This window comes from Actinia tenebrosa, unplaced genomic scaffold (assembly GCF_029948245.1).
Source record: "Actinia tenebrosa isolate PJP-AT-01 unplaced genomic scaffold, QUT_ActTen_1.0 PGA_scaffold8__29_contigs__length_14323225, whole genome shotgun sequence".
NCBI classification, from domain to species: Eukaryota; Metazoa; Cnidaria; class Anthozoa; order Actiniaria; family Actiniidae; genus Actinia; species Actinia tenebrosa.
Window position 1 is genome coordinate 8,246,057 of NW_028292585.1, and position 17,969 is coordinate 8,264,025.

The 17,969-nt window shown below is 43.8% G+C and overlaps 2 protein-coding genes across 6 annotated transcripts in view; both read left to right on the top strand.

The window, feature by feature from the left end:
* Nucleotides 1–17,969, top strand: part of LOC116300661 (dopamine receptor D1-like) — a 54,018-nt gene that overhangs the window by 21,049 nt on the left and 15,000 nt on the right. For 2 of the 4 annotated variants that reach the window (XM_089024322.1, XM_089024325.1), the window contains exon 1: nucleotides 6,603–7,631. The exons of the other annotated variants lie outside the window; for them this stretch is intronic. The gene's annotated coding sequence lies outside the window, so the exon portion shown is untranslated. Of the gene's footprint in view, nucleotides 1–6,602; nucleotides 7,632–17,969 lie in introns of those variants that run through there. 4 annotated transcript variants of the gene reach the window in all.
* LOC148905100 (uncharacterized) lies at nucleotides 2,619–5,893 on the top strand. Of its 2 annotated transcripts, XR_016118719.1 has the most exons (3): nucleotides 2,619–4,968; nucleotides 5,052–5,288; nucleotides 5,377–5,893. XR_016118719.1 is itself a non-coding variant. In XM_089024209.1 (2 exons), the coding sequence occupies exons 1-2, from the start codon at nucleotides 4,975–4,977 to the stop codon at nucleotides 5,579–5,581; spliced, it is 519 nt and encodes a 172-aa protein (XP_088880335.1). In that variant the 5' UTR covers nucleotides 2,619–4,974; the 3' UTR covers nucleotides 5,582–5,893. The 2 variants fall into 2 exon arrangements, 1 of the variants encoding a protein (XP_088880335.1); XM_089024209.1 differs by having other exon boundaries at nucleotides 2,619–5,288.

Below are 17,969 nucleotides of genomic sequence, written 5' to 3' on the forward strand. Positions count from 1 at the left end.
TAAATACCCCCAATGAAGTTCATCAGGCGGATTTGCTTTTCTTACCGCACGATAAGGTGAGAAAAAAGACCTATAGGTACACTTTGACCGTAGTTGATATCGCAAGCAGATACAAGGACGCCGAACCCATAACCAGCAAGGATTCTGGGGAAGTCGCAGAAGCCCTAGGTAGGATTTATAAGCGCGTCTTGAAATGGCCTAAGCTGCTGCAAGTGGATGCGAGGACGGAGTTCATGGGCGTGGTTACCAAGACCCTGAAAGACCACTACACTAAGATTAGGAGAGCCGAAGCAGAGTACCACAGGGGTCAGAGCATCGTCGAAAGATTTAATAAGACCTTGGCCGAGCGTCTCTTTGGGTACCAGTATTGGAAAGAGCTGGAAGATCCGTCCAAACGCAACAGGGAATGGACTCAGAGGCTCCCCCAGGTCGTCGCGGCTTTGAACAACGAGGCGGCCAGGGCTACGGGAATAAGACCCAGGGATGCCATAAAAAAGAAACACGTGGAACACAAGTCCTACGTCAGAAGTTCGAGGGCGGTCTTCCCCCAGGAAAAGAGATTAGGCGATGTCACGGTTCGATATCTCTATGAGCCGGGTGAATTAGAAGGAGGATCCAAAAGAGCTACGGATCCCAATTGGTCTTTGGAAACTTACCAGATCCGAAGTGCGATAGCTAAGAAGGGTCAGCCCATCTTGTATTATCTTCATGGTGGTCCCACGCGTGGGTTCGTCAAAGAAGAACTGCTTATCGTGTGATGTCCGAATGCTATCGTATGCACTCCGTCATCACACATCCACCTCTTACCATCAAATGCAGACAGTGACACCTTCTCCTGTGTAACGTTGTGTATTTGATGTCCGTAGCTGCGCAGGCTGTTCATTTTATGTCGCTGTTCCTTACGCGTACGCAGGACCTTTAAGTAGGAATCGTGGGTTATGTCCTTCTTAACCACGTATTTTTTTACGCCTTTAGCTTTCTTTTCTACACCGTCCAGCTTTAGCACGCTGTACATCTTGGGTTTCAGGCCCACGTATTCCACGATGGGTTTTCCTTTCATCTCATCCTTCATTTTCCCGATTACTTTCTTGTTTTTAGGGGAGTAAAGAAAGTGGTCGCGTGGGTAATCGCTGGTGTCGTATTCATCGATGTCGGGAACACAGTCTTCGTAAATGTCTTCCGTCTGCACCTCTAGTATCACGGAATCGGTGTCGGTGTATAAGAGGCGGCACTTATCACCGTATTTCGGTTTTAGCTTGTCGTAGTAAAACTCATACATGAGCAGCTTTGATAGGTCTAACACTGTAAACCCCGTGTATACGGGTTTATTCAGGAATAGATTCGCTTTCTTCATGTGAATCACGTAGAAGTTTAACATTTCTACGTATCTAACGAATCCAGGCTGTGACACGTATGCTTCTGCTTCCTCTCTGGTGCTGGCTATCTTTATGCTTACGCGCTTGCGGATGTTCTCCATTGTCTTACCAAATACGCTATTGTTCATTAGTTTAAACAGGTTCTTTTCGAAGTCATTCTTTGCCTGCGTACGCTTTTGTGTGTTAAAGTCAATGTAGGAGCGCATCCATGGTTCCTGCGTGAACTTCAAAACGCGGTGAATCTTCTTCACGCGTAAGCCGTGGCGCACATAGAACTGCAGGTTGCGGTAATGCACCACATACTTCTTCTTATCCATCAGGTTCATAGTTAGTTTCCTGTACGGTTTGTAACCAGGGCACATTTCCCTCTGCAGCGGACTTAGCTGCTTAAATGGTATTTCTATTGCTTCTGGTGCTAATGGGAACTCATTGTGCGCGTCGTGCAAGTGCTCTGGGTATTCCAGGTCCACCTCCAGCACGTAACCTTTGTCGTCTTCTTTACCTACATTTAGGTAAAACTCTATGGGCTTTATGTTGTCCCATTCGAAGTCGCGTACAGGTAAGTACTGTGACATTGCCCAACCATAGAGGTTGTTTGCGTCTAAGTAGAAGATGTATGTGGTTGGTTTCTCCGGGTTGTACTCCACCGTGGGATTGTTTGCGCGGGCGTAACGTCTGCTGGGTCCGCAAACGCCGCCGCGGATACCGTCTTCCATGAAGCGGTACATATCGTATTCCGTTAGGAAATCCAGTTGCGCGTTTGTCTTCTTTAGAAGCGCACTCCAACTAAGCCCAGGAGCCGTGTAGAAGTTCGCTGGATCCAACCCGTAGTATTCCATTGCCATCTTTCGAAAGCTTTGGAAAACATCTGCGAGCAGCACTACGTCTGAACGTAGGTAGATGTCGTGGTATTCTCCCATATTCTCACAGGAGTACTTTTCCCACACATCTAACGCATGCTGGTACTCCTCGTCCTTTATACCAGACTCGTTTAGGGTGCTGTAGAAGCGATCTTTGGGTGGTAGGGACTCTTTGAATCGATCCCAGGAATCCATGTATTCGTATGGGTAGACTCCTTTCCTTTCCGCGCCGTATTGACTGGAAATGGGGAACTCCGTGTTGTATTTAACCAAGTTTGCTAAGGAGTCCGCCATGAACTGCTGCGAGTCTAAGAACTTCAGCTTGCCTACGGTTACGGACATGTACCTTTCTTTGTTGTTGGGTATGCACTTTACTTCGGAGCCGTCCGTTCCTTGTAAGAGTAAGTGACTGTCGTAACTCCTTAAATTATGAAAGAATACGGGTATTTCCATTTCTGGATCTACTTTGAAGTTTATATTACATTTCCAATGAGCCGCACCTCTGTATTTACCAGTGATGTGGCAGTGATCCCTAACCTTATCCACATAGAAATCCTCAACAAATGCTTTGTGGCAGTGAATGCAGTGCGTGGAGGGCTTTCCCGGCTTCTCACCTTTCTTAGCATACTTCCCGCATTTAAAATGAGCTTCTCCTAGATACTTTCCATCTTCATCCCACGCTTTCTTGGCTCGTCTTCCAAACTGAAGAAGCGTATGTTGGCAAATGTGGCATTTTTTTGCCTTGTTAAAAGCCTCCTGGTTCTCTTTGGTAAATTCCATCTTCTTTGGACGTCTTAATTGTTCTCTTATCTCCCCCTCCTCTTCTCGCAATGCTTCTAGAAACTCATTAGCTGCGTTCTTACCTCGGTAAATTACAGGAGGGTCGGCCTTACCATCTGATCTGACTACTATGTAACCAAAGGAGCAGATCTCGTGTAATCCCACCTTATTCGTGGCACCACTTTTCTGCTCTTCCTTAGTTATCAACGCTTCAAAGTCTGCATATATCACGTAAGGCACCTGCATCTGCTTTTGATGGTCTGAGTAGGATAGGTTCTTATCTGTAGGCATCTGGATCCGTTGCGCCACTTCTTCGACTCCGCGACATATTTCGTCGTGATCCTTTAGAGCTTTAACGCTGGTAAAGGATAATAAGCAGCAATCGCAGAAGTATTTCTTACCTTTGTGTTTGGTGTGTCTGTAAAATAGTCTGCTAATGTGTTTAACCCATGAGTAGTGTCCGCCGTGGTAGAAAAGGTGTATTCGTTCTCCTTTACTCTTTGACAACACTAGTGGTACTATCGTTTGGTCTCTGACTCCGTAAACGTTAATTGCTAAATCGTTTATTTCCTCAAATATGGGGATGTCTATCAACTGCATGGGAAATTCCACACCATCCCACTCTAAATCGTCTGTGGGATACTTACTTGTCCTACAGGGATCCTTCTCTGCTGGATACAGTGCGGATCGTATTGCCCACATAAAGCAGCGGTTGTCATCATTTTTTACGTTAACGATTGCCTTCTTCCTTTCTACCCACACCGGTAGGGGCACGTAACTTCCTCCTCGTATTGGCACGTACCTTGCCATGCTAACCTCCATACCTTCTACCTCCTCCACTGTCCAACCTGATCCTTCTTTCGTGTAGTTAGACAGCGACTCCATTATTGCTTCTAAGGCTTCGCTGAGTGACCTATCCAGATTCGTGGACTCTAATATAACCAGTGACTTTGATCGCAGCATTGCTGTCGTCGTTACCTCATCTTTTGATAAACTTACTTCTACCATTATACTCGCTTTCAGGGCTCCTAATTCCTCTATACCTTTTCGAAGCGTTCTCTTGACCTTCCTTTCTGACTGACGCCAAAACTGTCTAACGTCAATCTCACCGTTGCCGGGTATTGACACCGTTTCGAAATTGCTTTGGGATTCCATCTATATAATAGGAAATATCTTATACCTAATTCCAGACCCTTTTCAGATCGTCGTAGTCATACTCACAATCCTGACAATGTCAAAACAATTTAACCTTAGTCTCAAACTTCTTACCACATCCACAATTATAGCTGCTCATACATTTCGTCTTCATCTTCAAATGCTTCTTCAAGTCCACTTCTTTCTTAAAAGTTCTCTTACAATCTTCGCACTCCATATGTAGACTAACATATTTTACATAAACTCGGGATGCGGGTAATCGCGGTACGAATCGAGGGGGGTACTTTAGACGGGTAATCCTCCGGTGGTCGTTGCGCTGGAACCCCCATCCCCTATACTACTACAATAAACATTGGGAAAGGTAGGACATCCATTGTTGACTGACGCAAACAGGTAGTGTATTAAACATATATGCAACTTTTTCGTTCGCAATCACGAAACCAAACAAAAATATTTAAAAAAAACATTACGACCAGTGCACGTGTGCACGTGCCTATGTATGCAAATTTTTAGGGCTCTTTTCACTTTTCTTAATCCTGTGAGAAAGGAGCGATGGACAACAACAAGTAAAGAAAACCAAGGAAAAACTACACTCAAGTCGAAGATACTCTTCTTCTTCAAGCTGTGCAAGCATGTGGAAGAGAGTGGAAAAGTGTTTTGAGTTTTATGAGAAGGCATGTTGAGGTTTTGTGAGAAGCAGGTGATCAGTATGTGGCTGAAGGAAATTCCAACAAAGTGTTGCTGGAGCGATTAAGGAAGAGAGCTACTAAACTGCTTAACAACGCTCTTCCTTCAAGGTAAGAATGCTGTTGACCAAAGAAGAAAGGACTCTCAATAACGGTAATATATGGAGTGCGATGATTCTTTTATTTCCTGGTAGGAATGCCAGTGAAGCAAGCACGTCAAATAGAATAATTGATGAAGAATACTCGTCCGCATCTAGTGTGGAAGAAACTTGTAATGAAGATACTGAAGAAGTTGAAGACATTTGCAGAGCTATCAATGCACGCGAAACAAAGTATGTGTTAGATGCAGAAAAGAACGAACCAAATGACGACCCTGCTGACATCCTTACACGAATCAAGAAAACAAGAGAAAGCGAGAGGACGGAAGACAGGTAATTTATAAGCAGACAGAATTACTTTCAACGTTTCTCATACCTATTTTATAATAAAACCTCGTTAATTTTGCTATTATCCTTTAAGGAAAAGACCTCTCAATGAAAGCTTAAAGTCAAGTAAAAAGCTGAAGTCATCTAGGAACTCCCAGGTCACCAGAGAGAAAAAACTGGACAGCTTACTCGAAGCAATCCCCGCCGTTCTTGATGCGGCCCAGAGTGCTGCACGAGAGCACCAGAAAGCATTAAAAAGCTGGAGGGCAGTCCATGGTCTTGACGTGACAGATTCGTGACGTTTTTTTCTGGCCGGCATAAGCACGTTTTTGTTCTTTCCCTGTAATTTAACTAGTACCTTTTAGAAACCTTCTCAGCAAAGACAAAGGTTATTTCATTATTTATCTATTGCTTCTTGAAAAGCTTTTCAACTTCTTTTTACTTTTTTTTCGTTTGCGTAGCACAAATGTTTGTCGAAAACACAAGATGTTTACTGAATCTCTCAAATATCTTGTTTTGTTCTGAATTTCAACGCATTGGTTATGTGCACAGCCTTTTCCACTGTAGAAGAACTAACAGAGAACTTGAATAAAATCCTGTTTTTCCCCGCAGAGGAGAGGGTACAGAGTTGGGAAGTAAGTGTTTACAGGCAGTGAACAATCTCAGTAGGCATCCACATTTCAACTATATGTTAGCGATACGTACGTGTCCATGCAGAAGGAAAACTTCTCGAAAATAATAACCGTCGTGGTATTCTACATTATATGCTAGCATTCTTAGTCCTTTTATAAATTTAAGGGGGAGCATTTACATTAGTATATTATAAACGCAACTTTTTTATATAAATGCGTTTCAACGGGACGAGATCTTATTCTCGAGCACACTGCTCGTCAGTTAAGCTAATAAAACAGGTAGTGTTAACGATATTAATTGTGCAATACCTTAAGTTAGATAAAACAGGTCTACTGAAAGCTGTTTCATTATTTTATTGAATTTTCTGGTCATAACGATGATTCTAGCCTTATTCCGCTGGTTTATGCTTATTCCGCTAGTATATGCCTATTCCGCTCATATGCCGCTAAATCGGAAATGTCTATTTGTTTGTTTTTAACAATATTTTTCCCGATATTTGTCCTATCTTCTTGTTATGTCTATAATGATCTTTTCTTTATGTTTTAGTGTTATTAATAGTGCATTAGAATTCTTGAAATTCTTGAAAAATAGTATCAGTAACAAGAATCACACTGTCAAAGAACCTATATCAGTATTTCTGTCGTATACTGTTCCGTTTCTTTTCGTTTCATGTGAATACAGCGATGTTACTCAATGTAAGGTTATCTCATTGTTTCTTCCTTATCACGTGATCCATTCTTTTTAAAATGATTAATAGTACTTGACGACCTGTCGTGCTCGTTATCTGAATCACTTAAAACCCTTTGGCAAAGACTAAAGATGGTGTTGTACATACCTTGAAATCAGAACGAATATTGAAATATTTATCTTATTATCACATCAGTGGTCATGTGTAGCCACCACAAGATAACATAACGTCATTAGAAGCGAATAATAAAAATCAATTCCAGGCTTCTTTGCTGGGAAAAAAAAAAAAAAAAAACCCTGAAAAGTGAACCAGATGAGTTTGTATTTTCATGAATCCTGTCCTTAAAATAGGCTCCAAAACCAACATTAGCCTACAAACAACATCTACATGAAAGATTCAAAGCAGGATGTAACTTTTCCGCCATTTGTTATCAAACATGGCTGGCATGGCGACCTGCGTTATTCTCACATCCAATCACACAGTTTCGTAATATCAACCTCACACTGGGATTTTATGATTTTAGTCTTATGTTAAATCCCTTTCTCTTCCTTTCCATTATCAATTAAAAACTTTGGCACATCGCGCATTATTAATGAGTCATTTGTGTCTTGTAAGAAACGCAAGTCCCAAGCGTACAGTATTCTTTTTCCCTTTTTCGGACCGGCTTCATCTCAAAAGAAAGCAAATAAATCGCTATTGGATGCTATCGAAAGTTTTCACCTATACAGACCGAAATCGATTCTGCCAAAAAATGCAAATCCATTTGTAAGATATTCTTATTTCATTGTGCAGTTATACTTTGAAGACAAGCTACATTCTGCATAGCATTAGCCTCTGGCTGTTTACACCAGACCCAAAGACGCCGATTTGTCTTTACAATCTGTCGTCTTATTCGAATATAAGTTAACTATTTTGGACATTTATAACAGTCACAAGGCTAACTAGTATTGAGTTCTAGAGAGATGTCTGTACGCCTTCTTCAAGACGGCTCCTGACAATTCAACGGACCTTAGAATTCCTTATCAAAGGTATGATTAATTTAAAAGAAAATTTATGCTTTAAAAATTTTCAGAAAGCAATCAAGAGAACATCGATTTGAGAGAAGAGTCAAAAAGAAAGAATTAAAAAGCGAAAGAAAGTTTCTATTTATTTTTTGAGATCTGATAAAAAACTATAACTTTTCACCTTTTTACTCTACATATTCAATTATAAATATCACAGATTCAAACCCTTTTAGAACTCTGCTCCTTACGTTACAAACTCGGTTACGATAGATAATTTCTTAGCAGTAAGAAATATTTGAGGGGAGAGTTTATCTACTGGGGAAAAATCTGTCTTGTCTAATGCGATTTATCTATCTGGTTTCTCAAATTTCTCTCTCAACTTTGTAAAAAAGACCACAATTCGTTTCCGCTTTTAGTTTTCCTACCTACTATTTGATGGTCTTCTAATATATATATACCTTTTAAGTCATTCTGATATATATATACCTTTGAATCATTATAAAACTGCTCAGAACAGCAGCAGTAAGGGGGACTCGCGGTCAATGTCGAAGATTTACGGGTTTTACAGGCGGTTTAAGGAAGGGGTCGGCAGCGGGAATAACCCGTGTCCCATTGTACGTTGCTGCTATGTTAGGAATATTTGTCTTATATATGCATGAATGTAAAAAGTTCACCAATGACTTCTGTATAATTTGCCTAAGATCCAAAGTTAACATACCCAAGCCCAAGGGTTTCTGGTGTTGTGGTAAGAAAATGCAAATAGAAGACGACACGTCAGCACAGTGTTACGAGTGTGGTAAGAATATTCGTAATGCCGTACCAAATGCTACCAAAGAGCAATATTACGCCAATGGAGGTCGTAAGAAAACACCTTATAAGAGAATAAAATACTTTAGGGACTGGATGAGTCATATCCAGGGTTTACGACCGGTATATTTAGACAACGAAGTAAAGAAGAAAATCATAGACCATTTAGAAGAGCCAACCCCACAAAGTCTACGGAAAACGCTGAAAAAATTAAAGCTAGGGAAATATTATAAAGCTATTCCTTATCTTTTGTCTGAAATTACCGGTAAGTCTATTCCCGAGGTTTCTGATATGACAAAAGCCGAGTGGATGTTTTTTCGGCTGGATAAGGATATTCCTTATTACCCTGACGTAATCTACGAAATATTTCACGAAATCAACCCCAACCACCCCCTCTTGGGATGGATTCCAAGAAGATAGCGAATCTTATGGCATAAGATGAGAAATTACGCGTAATAATTCGCCAAATAAGGTCATGCAAATAATTTATATTACGCGTAATAATTCGCTAAATAATTTATATTACGCGTAATAATTTACTAAATAAGGTCATGCCGTGTATTATGGTATAAATCTTATGGCATAAGATTACGCGTAATTTCCAGACAGCCGGCGTTCAATATGCAAATGAAATCCTGTCTTGCTTTTTTCGAAGCAGATGTTCAATGAGCGAGCTTTCTTTGAAGCTCTTCTTTTGCCTCCTGGTAGATCTTTTTGCGAGATTCCTCAGAAAGATCTTTTACGACTGTTTTTTTATTCCTTATGTCCGACTTTAATTTCTCATACTTTTCCTCTTCGGCTAAGATAAGCGAGAATTCTACGTCGTCTATCTTTCTGTCACGCAAAGCCTTTGAGACAAGATCGGTAATTGTATTTACTTTAGCCCTTGACAGAGCTATTGTCGTGTCATGCTTGGATATTTTGCTTGACAACTGTTTCATAATGCCCGTAGCAACGGCTGAAATAATACCACAGGCTGCCCCAACGCCGGCCAAAGGAACTCCAACAATTATTCCCGGTCCAGTAAGCGAAGTAGCAACGCCAGAGCCCGTTAACACAACAGAAATGGATCCTGAAGTTATCGCAATCTTATGTAGCGTACTCCGGGCTCTGACGTACTTTTTTCGGACTTTTTCGTAGTGTTTGTTTGCCCTTCCAAGTAAGCCAGGATTAAGTTCGCTTTATTAAGCCTGAAATTCTCCGCGTTTAGTTCGTTAGGTGTAGTATAGGGAACATCTGGGTACAACTTAGGTGCTGATGGTATAACATCCATTATATATACTAATGTACGACGCTTTTGGGAATGATATTGAGGAGCAGCCACATCACGACAACCGGGATTACTGGAACTGGAGAGCATTTAGGAAGATGTTTCCGCATGCAGACCCTAGTAAGTTCGAAAGAAGGCCCGATGGTATTTACTATAACGGCTCTAGGATGTACAGCAATGAGGATTTGAAACCTACGCTGGTCGATCAGATAGACTCTCAGCTGAAGCATCCTAAGATCTTACCGCATAAGCCTAAACCCGTGCATGTCGAACCTAAACCTAGTTGGTCAAAGGAATTATTGCTGGGTACCAGTACTTATCCGATACCCGCGGTTACGTTTAATGAACATCCAAGCTTGGACCTAACGTTGAACATGCGGATCTCTAACAACCATTCCTTTCCGTTAAAGGTGCGAGATATCTTCAAAAACGTGCCCATTGTTCATACCACCGCTAAGGAATCTCATGAATGGTTAAGTGGTCCTAACATGCGTTATTGGCCGCAGCAACTAAACTTTGCGGTTTGGTGTGCCACTAGCGGCTGTGGCGTAAGTGCAAACTTGATGAAGAATTCAATATTTATGTTTCATTTTCACTTCACGGTTAGAAGAATACTGCATGAGATGGGAGTTACTGCATTGCCAGGAGATGCCGCGTTCTATCCAAGAGATAACAAATACGACGTTCCGGCCTATAACAGGCTTTGTAAGGAGTTCGGCGTTGTAGGGAAGGATTTTAGATGCACTGTCGGTGCTAACGATGGCTTGGGGCATATTTGGGCTTATTGGGGGATTGGTGGACATGTGCTAAGCGATAAGGAAGTTCATGCGTTGAATTTACAATGGACCATGGCTTCTCACCCAGAAACCCATTATCACTTAGATGATATGTGGTGGATTTGGGACGCCCCAGGTCATACTACGAAGGTAGTAAGAGAAGGGCCTTTGTTTAAAGACGAGGGCGGCAAGTATGCAGGGGCCAATCCACTGATTATTAAGATTACCAACGACGAGCAAACAAAGCAATATCTTAATTTCATACCCCCAGAAGGTAAAGGACTAACTAGAGCCGGCCTTGCCCGTTTGAACCGCAGCATAGAAGCTTACGTGTATTCTATCCTTGGAGCTCAGGTAAACACCCGATCGAGTATAATTGGAAATACTGGTGCCGCAGAAGAGACGCGGGCCGAAGCCTTGATCTTATTTGAAAGTTCAATCTTGGAGGGCGACATTAGCAAGGGCATACAGCGTTACCAACTAGCTATACAAAATTCTAAGGCAAGGTTGGACTATGCAGTAGCCCCGGGTTGTTGGTTAATGCCAAGTAATTTGGTTATCAACGCTAATTCCGTTGTGGGTTATAACAACAAACTTCAACGAGCTACTAAGGATATGAAGTTTGGGGCAAATGACGTGAACTCTGACATGACCAAGGGCATTCCTCACTTCGTAGAGGAGCCAAAAAAGTCATACGAAACAAAGCTACCCGTAGTTAAGAAACGAAAGAAGGTCCTGCCTACGATATCCGAGGAATATGACCATAACCTACTAAAAGCCGGCCTAGCAGCTGCAAGCATTGGTCTGAGTTATTATATATGGCGATGAACAACCCCTACGTAGCTGGAGTAGATTGTGTCTATACGACTTACACAGGCGAGAAAAAATACAACCAGGCATCTTGGGTTGATGTCACCGGAATGTCCGTGAATTTGAACTACTCGGGAAAGAAGTTAATCCTTTGTAGTATTTGCATTGGCACGAGCAGCCATGCCAACGTCGGCTTTAGGTTCCTGGATGAGAATGGCGTACTGCAGCCTATGAGAAATAAGACAAACAACAGGGAGCCTGCGCATTTCTCCGTAGAGCCCAACCCCAGCAGCGCCGAAAATCTATCGGTTTGGACTTTCCACATGGTCGCCGATTGCCATGGGAAGGTAAAGCTGCAAATGCGCGTAGATGACACCGGGAGCGTTTGCATAAATAGTATAGAAAATCAGAGAGATACGGTTTATAATCACAAGACCATTAGCACTCTTACGGTGGTGAGCCTTTAGGAGGATCTTTGATTCTTGAAATATATGAACCCACACGCGAAGGAAGATTGGTTTCTACATTTTTTGGAGGAGAAGGACTACTTAGAACAGCATTGGCATGACACCGGGCTGTGGGTGAAGGTTGGGGGCCTGGGATTGATCATGTGTACCATTAGCATTTCGACGGGGTATTCGTGTAATGTCGGGTTTAGGATTGTTGATGAGGATAACCACCCATTACTACCCTACAGAAAAAAAGATAATAATAGGAACCCAGCTCATTTCTCGTCGGAGCCCCCACCGTTAAGCACAGAAGACTTAACGCCGGTAACTTTTCACATGATAGCCAATTGTCAATATGCGAAGCTTCAGGTTCTTCCCAACGACGTTGCCTACCTTCGGATAAATGCCGCCCCGTCAAAAGATCCTCCAACGAATGCTATTTGGAATCATAAGCCCATTAGCACCATGAGCGTGCTGCCGCTAGTTCCGAATTATCAAGGCGGTGCGAATACTATCTTTACTTATCCCCAGTCGAGGACGCCTTGGATGCCTGACGACGATAAGCCACCAGTAATACACAAGAATAAGATTAACCCTTCATCTTCTTCAGGAGTACCACTCCAATAGCGACAACCAAGATCCAAATGTTATTCCCCACGAACTTCAACAGTTCTCCGCCGGTCCTAAGTGCCAGGCCAAGAACGCTACCCAGCAGCCCAGGAAGACCGGCTGCCATCTTTTTTCCCAAGTCCGTCAGCCCATTGCCTAATTTCTTTACGCCCGCGCCTGTAGCCTTAAGCGCGGACAAGATCACGCCTACTACGCTTGAAATACCGACCGCAAACGCCAGCGGAATACCATACTTCACCAGAGCTCTTTTTACCTTTTCCTTGGTGGTAAGCCCCAACTCCCTTTCCAGGTTTTTCTTTTGCACCTGTAATTCCGCAAGGCGCACCTGAAGGGTTTCTACTTCCTTTTGGGTTGCCTCCCTTTCCTCTTCGGGACGAGTCTGGTCATTGATTACTTCCTGTTTTTCGGATATGTTTTTTTCCAGGTCTTCAATAGCCTGATCTCTTTGCCGGATTTGTTCTTCTTTGGTGTTGATTTCGGCAACCAACTGCCGCCGTTCCTCCAAAGAGCCGGCTATGGTGACATTCAAGTTTTTAGCTTCTTCCTTGCTCATATCCAGGTCTTGCAGGGCAAGCTCAAAGGCCCGTCGGGCTTGGTCCCTTTCGTCTAAAGCCGTTTCAGCTTCTCGCTTGATTTGCAGCATGACTTCGTTTTTGCCCTTGATTTCTTTCTTTTGAGCATCGGTTAGCTGCCGTATTTGTCTTTCGTAATTTGTTTCCTTTTCTTTCAACGTTTCTTGTAGTTCCTCGACGCGTTTTTCTAGCGCGACCTTTTCGTTTAGGGTTTCTAGCCGGTCTAACAGGCTTCTAGTGGCACGCTGGAAGCCTTTTAATCTTGAGACGTCACCCCTAACGTCACCATTCTCATCAAAGAGGATTTGTGGTTTGGTCCAACGGTCTTTGTCAGGAAATCTCAGGTCTTGAACGCTTATGAGGACTTTGTTTCCGCGTTCTGTGAGCCTTACGTCGTCAGCATCGAAGCGGGAATAGCGCTGCGTTAGCTCTTGCATTGCCCACTCTACGGTTTCCCGCGCGGCTGCTTCATCTATGTTTTGAAGTTCCAAGTACTCGGGGACGGGGCTGCCGCGGTTCCTTGATTGCCACATGCGATTCAAGGCTGCCTTGAAGCTTTTCCACCTATTGCCATACTTGCTTATCAAGGCCATGTCGTAGACTAGGGGCTTGGTATCCGCGTCCTTAATCCATGCGTCGTATTCTTCATCGTTAATATCGACTTGGCCTTCTTCGGTAAGGGGGTCAAAATCCGTTCCTTCTACTTCCATTATATATGATAAGCTCAAAGTTAAACCCCAACATATTACCCAAGCAGGTTGGCGGACTGAAGGCAGAACGCGCCTTTCGCCGGGCCACGTTCACACCATCCAGCGCGAAGCCAGGAGAAACCTTGTACGTGGGCGTGCCCCGTCTAACGGATAACCTAGTCTTAGTTCCCGGCACCCTGGCTTTAAGGTTCGACCTAGCGGTGCAGTCTGACCCCACAGACGAAAGAATTATCGTTAACAACGTGGGTAGAAACTTAGTCTCTAAGATGCGCGTAAAGTTCGAAGGGGAATCCTTGCTGGAGTTAAGTAGGTACGATCTGTATACCACGTACAAAGACTTATGGTTGACAGCCTTTGACCGCGCGCAAAGGATAGAACAAGGAATTGGTAGTGTCATTCTGCGTAAGGTCCGCACACCTACGAAAACGCAACCTACTGACGGCAGCGGAGAAACCGCAGTGGCAGACGCAAAGCGAATAAAGACAGCCTATGGTAGTAAGTATGTCATACCACTGGACTTCGAAGTGGTTACGAATCACGGTGTGTAATACCCAAGACAGTTATCCGAGTTACAGTTTGAAGTAACCTTAGCAGATGCTAATAACATCATTGATGGGCTAAGCACTGCACTTACCAAAACGACTCCATACTCTATTACCAACTTAGAGCTGCAGTACGAAACCGTGCGCAGTGAAGAGCTGGCCCGTAGCGCCGGCATGGAATACAGCTCCGGCAAGGCATTCCTATACGACCACGTGGCAATGTACAAGATGTTTAGCTTCTTGGATAAGACGGATGAGGTTATTAACCAAGCTATCAATCTCCCCCGAAGAAGTCTCACGGGGCTAATGCTGGTGTTTGCCAAACCCTACGAGGCCGGCAAGCGCGACTCTGAGGCCTTTCATAACCCCAACATTACTAACGTAGGAATAGGTGTCAACGGCATTCCAGATAAGGTCTACCCCCAGGGAATGAAGCCCGTAGACATCTACAGGGAGGCAAAGCGTAAGTTTGGCGACCAGGTAAGTCCTGAGGAATTCTTTAAGGATAAGTACGCGCTGTGGATTGACATGCGCACCACCAACGACGAAGACCTACATGGTCAGGGTTTACGTCTAATAAATAGCCAAGACGGCATCACCTTGGCGATTAAGCGCACCAAGAACGACAGTGCGGGCGACGACGATAGGATAAACTGCTACGTTTTCGTGGTGTCTGACGTGCAACTGAGCGTGGAAATGAATCAGCTAAAGAGCGTCGCCTACTAGTTTCGTGAACAAAAAATGTTCCTTACGTATAATATGCTTCGCGTATTTCAAAACAACGAAACCAAACTCCAATGCATAGTGCAAGGCAACGAACTGTACTTCAGGGGAAAGGAGGTGGCGGCTGCGTTGTAATATTCCAATGCTAGAGATGCTTTAATTACTCACGTTTCGGATAAGTACAAGAAAAGGCTGTCTGAGTTAAAAGGGGTCGTGAATCGCGACGCTTGTACTATACACCCACATTCCGTGTTTATTTCCGAACCTGGGTTGTATCAGCTGATATTTAGCTCAAAGCTACCAAAGGCAGAAGCATTTCAGGATTGGGTCTTTGAGGAAGTCCTACCCGCGCTGCGTAAGGACGGTCGATATGCAATAGAAAAGCGGTTTGACGGTCCAAACAAGTTGGTATTTAAGATCGAAAATGAATTCGACCTGCATAAAAAGGTGGTTGACTACATCCGCAGGTTTTACCCCAAAATGCTCGTGACCCCTGGTCTAGGTGAACTGCAGGACTCGGATGGAAAGCGCATAAAGTGCTGGCAGAAGGGCTACCAAAAAGGTCAACCCGACCTGCTCATCTTGAATGCGCACGTACGATACCGTGGATTCTGCGTAGAGCTGAAGGCCCCTAAAGGCAACGGGGTATTATCCGAGGATCAGCGACTACTCTTACAGAGGTACAAAGAAAACGGCTATAAGGTAATGATTGGCAACGACTACGATGTCATTTGCAGGGAGATCACGGAGTATGCACAAGGAATTCGCCTGCCATGTAGGTGGTGCTGCAAGCGCTTTAAAAGCGCGCAGACTCTGGCAACGCATTTGAGAATATTCCATAGGTATAATGGATAAGGATAAATTTAACGAGTTAAAGTTCATACAAACGCACTGGCGCGATTTGGTGGTGGGGGAGATTTACGAGATAAAGAATTACGTAGTCTTTGAAGACATCGACCGCCTGCGTTTGGTTTTAAAGAATAAAAAAAGAACATACACCCTTTGGGCGCCCGATAGGATAAGGTACGCTATTGAAGGGCAGGACGTTACCCATGTTATGAGTCATGGTAAGAGGGATGGCAGGTGGGTATTTGACGTAGTCAAGTATGAGCCTGAGAGTCCTCTGCATTCGTAAGGACGTCTAATAGGGTCCGCTGCGCTTTAGGATCCGCGGAGCACCAATGCCCCACAAAGGATTCTTCGAAAAATGCACTGCCACAATGAAGGCAGGTGTATTTTTTCTCCTCACGAATTGTCGGTAGCTTACGAATTGCGGGGGTTTCAGGGATTATGCAGTCGCTTGGTAGTTCGCACGTAATACAGTCCATATATTGAAAGGGCGATTAGGAATCCTCCTAAGAAGGCGGCTGCGTAGGCTAGCATATACGTAGGACGGTTTCAAAGATGGTCTTTTTCATTATTTATTATTTATTAAATCCTACAGGATCCATTTCAAAAAGGGTCTTATTATTATTTATTATTTATTAAGGAGGTTTGCGCAAAGAGTTTCAAAAAATCTATCCTTATTATTAATCCCCCTTAATAAATAATAAATAATTAATAGAACCCCTTTTGGAACAGCTCCGGGGCGCCTTAATAAATAATAAATAATTAATAGACCCCCTTTAGGACAGCTCCGCGCAGTTCCTTAACCTTCTGGTTATCGGCGCTCCACTCATCAAATCGATCCACATACTCTTTGAAGGTAATCGGACCCTCAGCCTGCACGTACAAACACTGCCAGATATGTTGATCGCTTCTGTTACAACCGCAACGGGGGCAGTCCGCCTCCCAATAATCCCTGTCTTCCCAGGGCACACCTTCGACGCGATCGAACATGGCAAAGCTCATGTCTATCTCCTTTTTTAATCGCTTCAACTTTGCCCTCGTTTCCTTGGGGCAACAGCGTGCTGCGATATCGCCGTGGTACTCACACGCTACGCCATCCAATTCGTACCGCGCAAGACAGCGGAGACGATGCCACTCGTCGTCTTTGTCTTCGCCGCAGCGCTCACAAATGTTCTTCAGGCAAACTCTGTTATCCACGTGGTACTTCAACATCTGCTTGCTGCTGAATGACCGACCACAGTGTTCGCAGCGCCTTTCCCGCGACTTCCTACAGACCTTATTCTTAACGTGATACTCTAGCATTTGCTTAGAACTAAGCCTCTTGTTGCAGTGCACGCACTCCATATATAATAAGAATTTATTAATCCTTATATGGGATACCGCATAAAGTCCTTCACGGACTCTTTCGCCCAACCTGCCATCGTTATCAGCGCGCCAAACCGTTCTGCGCGCTTTAGACCACACATTTCCTCATAAAGCTCCTTTACGCGTTCATTCAGCCGGTCTATCTCCTTCCTTTGCATTTCGACCGTCCTCTCCAGGTCTGACTTTTCTTTGACGACGTTAACCATTGCTTTGACTGCTTCCACGGGCTCCATTATATATGAACCCAGATCACATGCCTTGTAACGCTCTGATAGTAGGACCCACCGGCTGCGGAAAGACCCAGTTCGTAGTAGAGCAGCTATTAGGACCCTTTAGATACCGCTTCGACTATATAGTGCTATTATGCCCCACCTACGTGAATAACCGCACCTGGACGGGTATAGGAGTGAAAGATGACGACTTCTTCGTAGATATCTTAGACCCCAACGAGTTATCCAGCCATCTTAAGTTTTGGCACAAACAATTCCCTAAGGATACGCAGACACTCCTCATATTGGATGACATCGCCTGTGGGGACGACGTAAAAAGACGCACCTCCGAATTAGTGAAGCTCGCCTTTAGCGGCCGACACGACAACATCAGCGTTTGGTTGCTCTCGCAGCAGCTTACCAGCGTCTCTAACCCCTTCAGGGAAAACATAGGTTCACTTGTCGTATTTTATACTCCAAGTAAGTCTGATCTGGAAACCATCTTAAGCGACTACGGCGGTGAGATATCCAAGGAACAGTTGCACGAATACATGCGGCATTTAAAAACGCACCAACATTCCAAAATGATCTTCTCTTTGAGGTTTCCGTACGAGGTTGGAATCTATGATTCCTAATGTATATGGAGATTG

Coding starts and splice junctions, on each gene's coding strand:
- LOC148905100 (XM_089024209.1), top strand. CDS start 4,975: ATGCTGTTGACCAAAGAAGAAAGGACTCTCAATAACGGTAATATATGG. Junction 5,289..5,376: donor AGCGAGAGGACGGAAGACAG/GTAATTTATAAG, acceptor TTATCCTTTAAG/GAAAAGACCTCTCAATGAAA.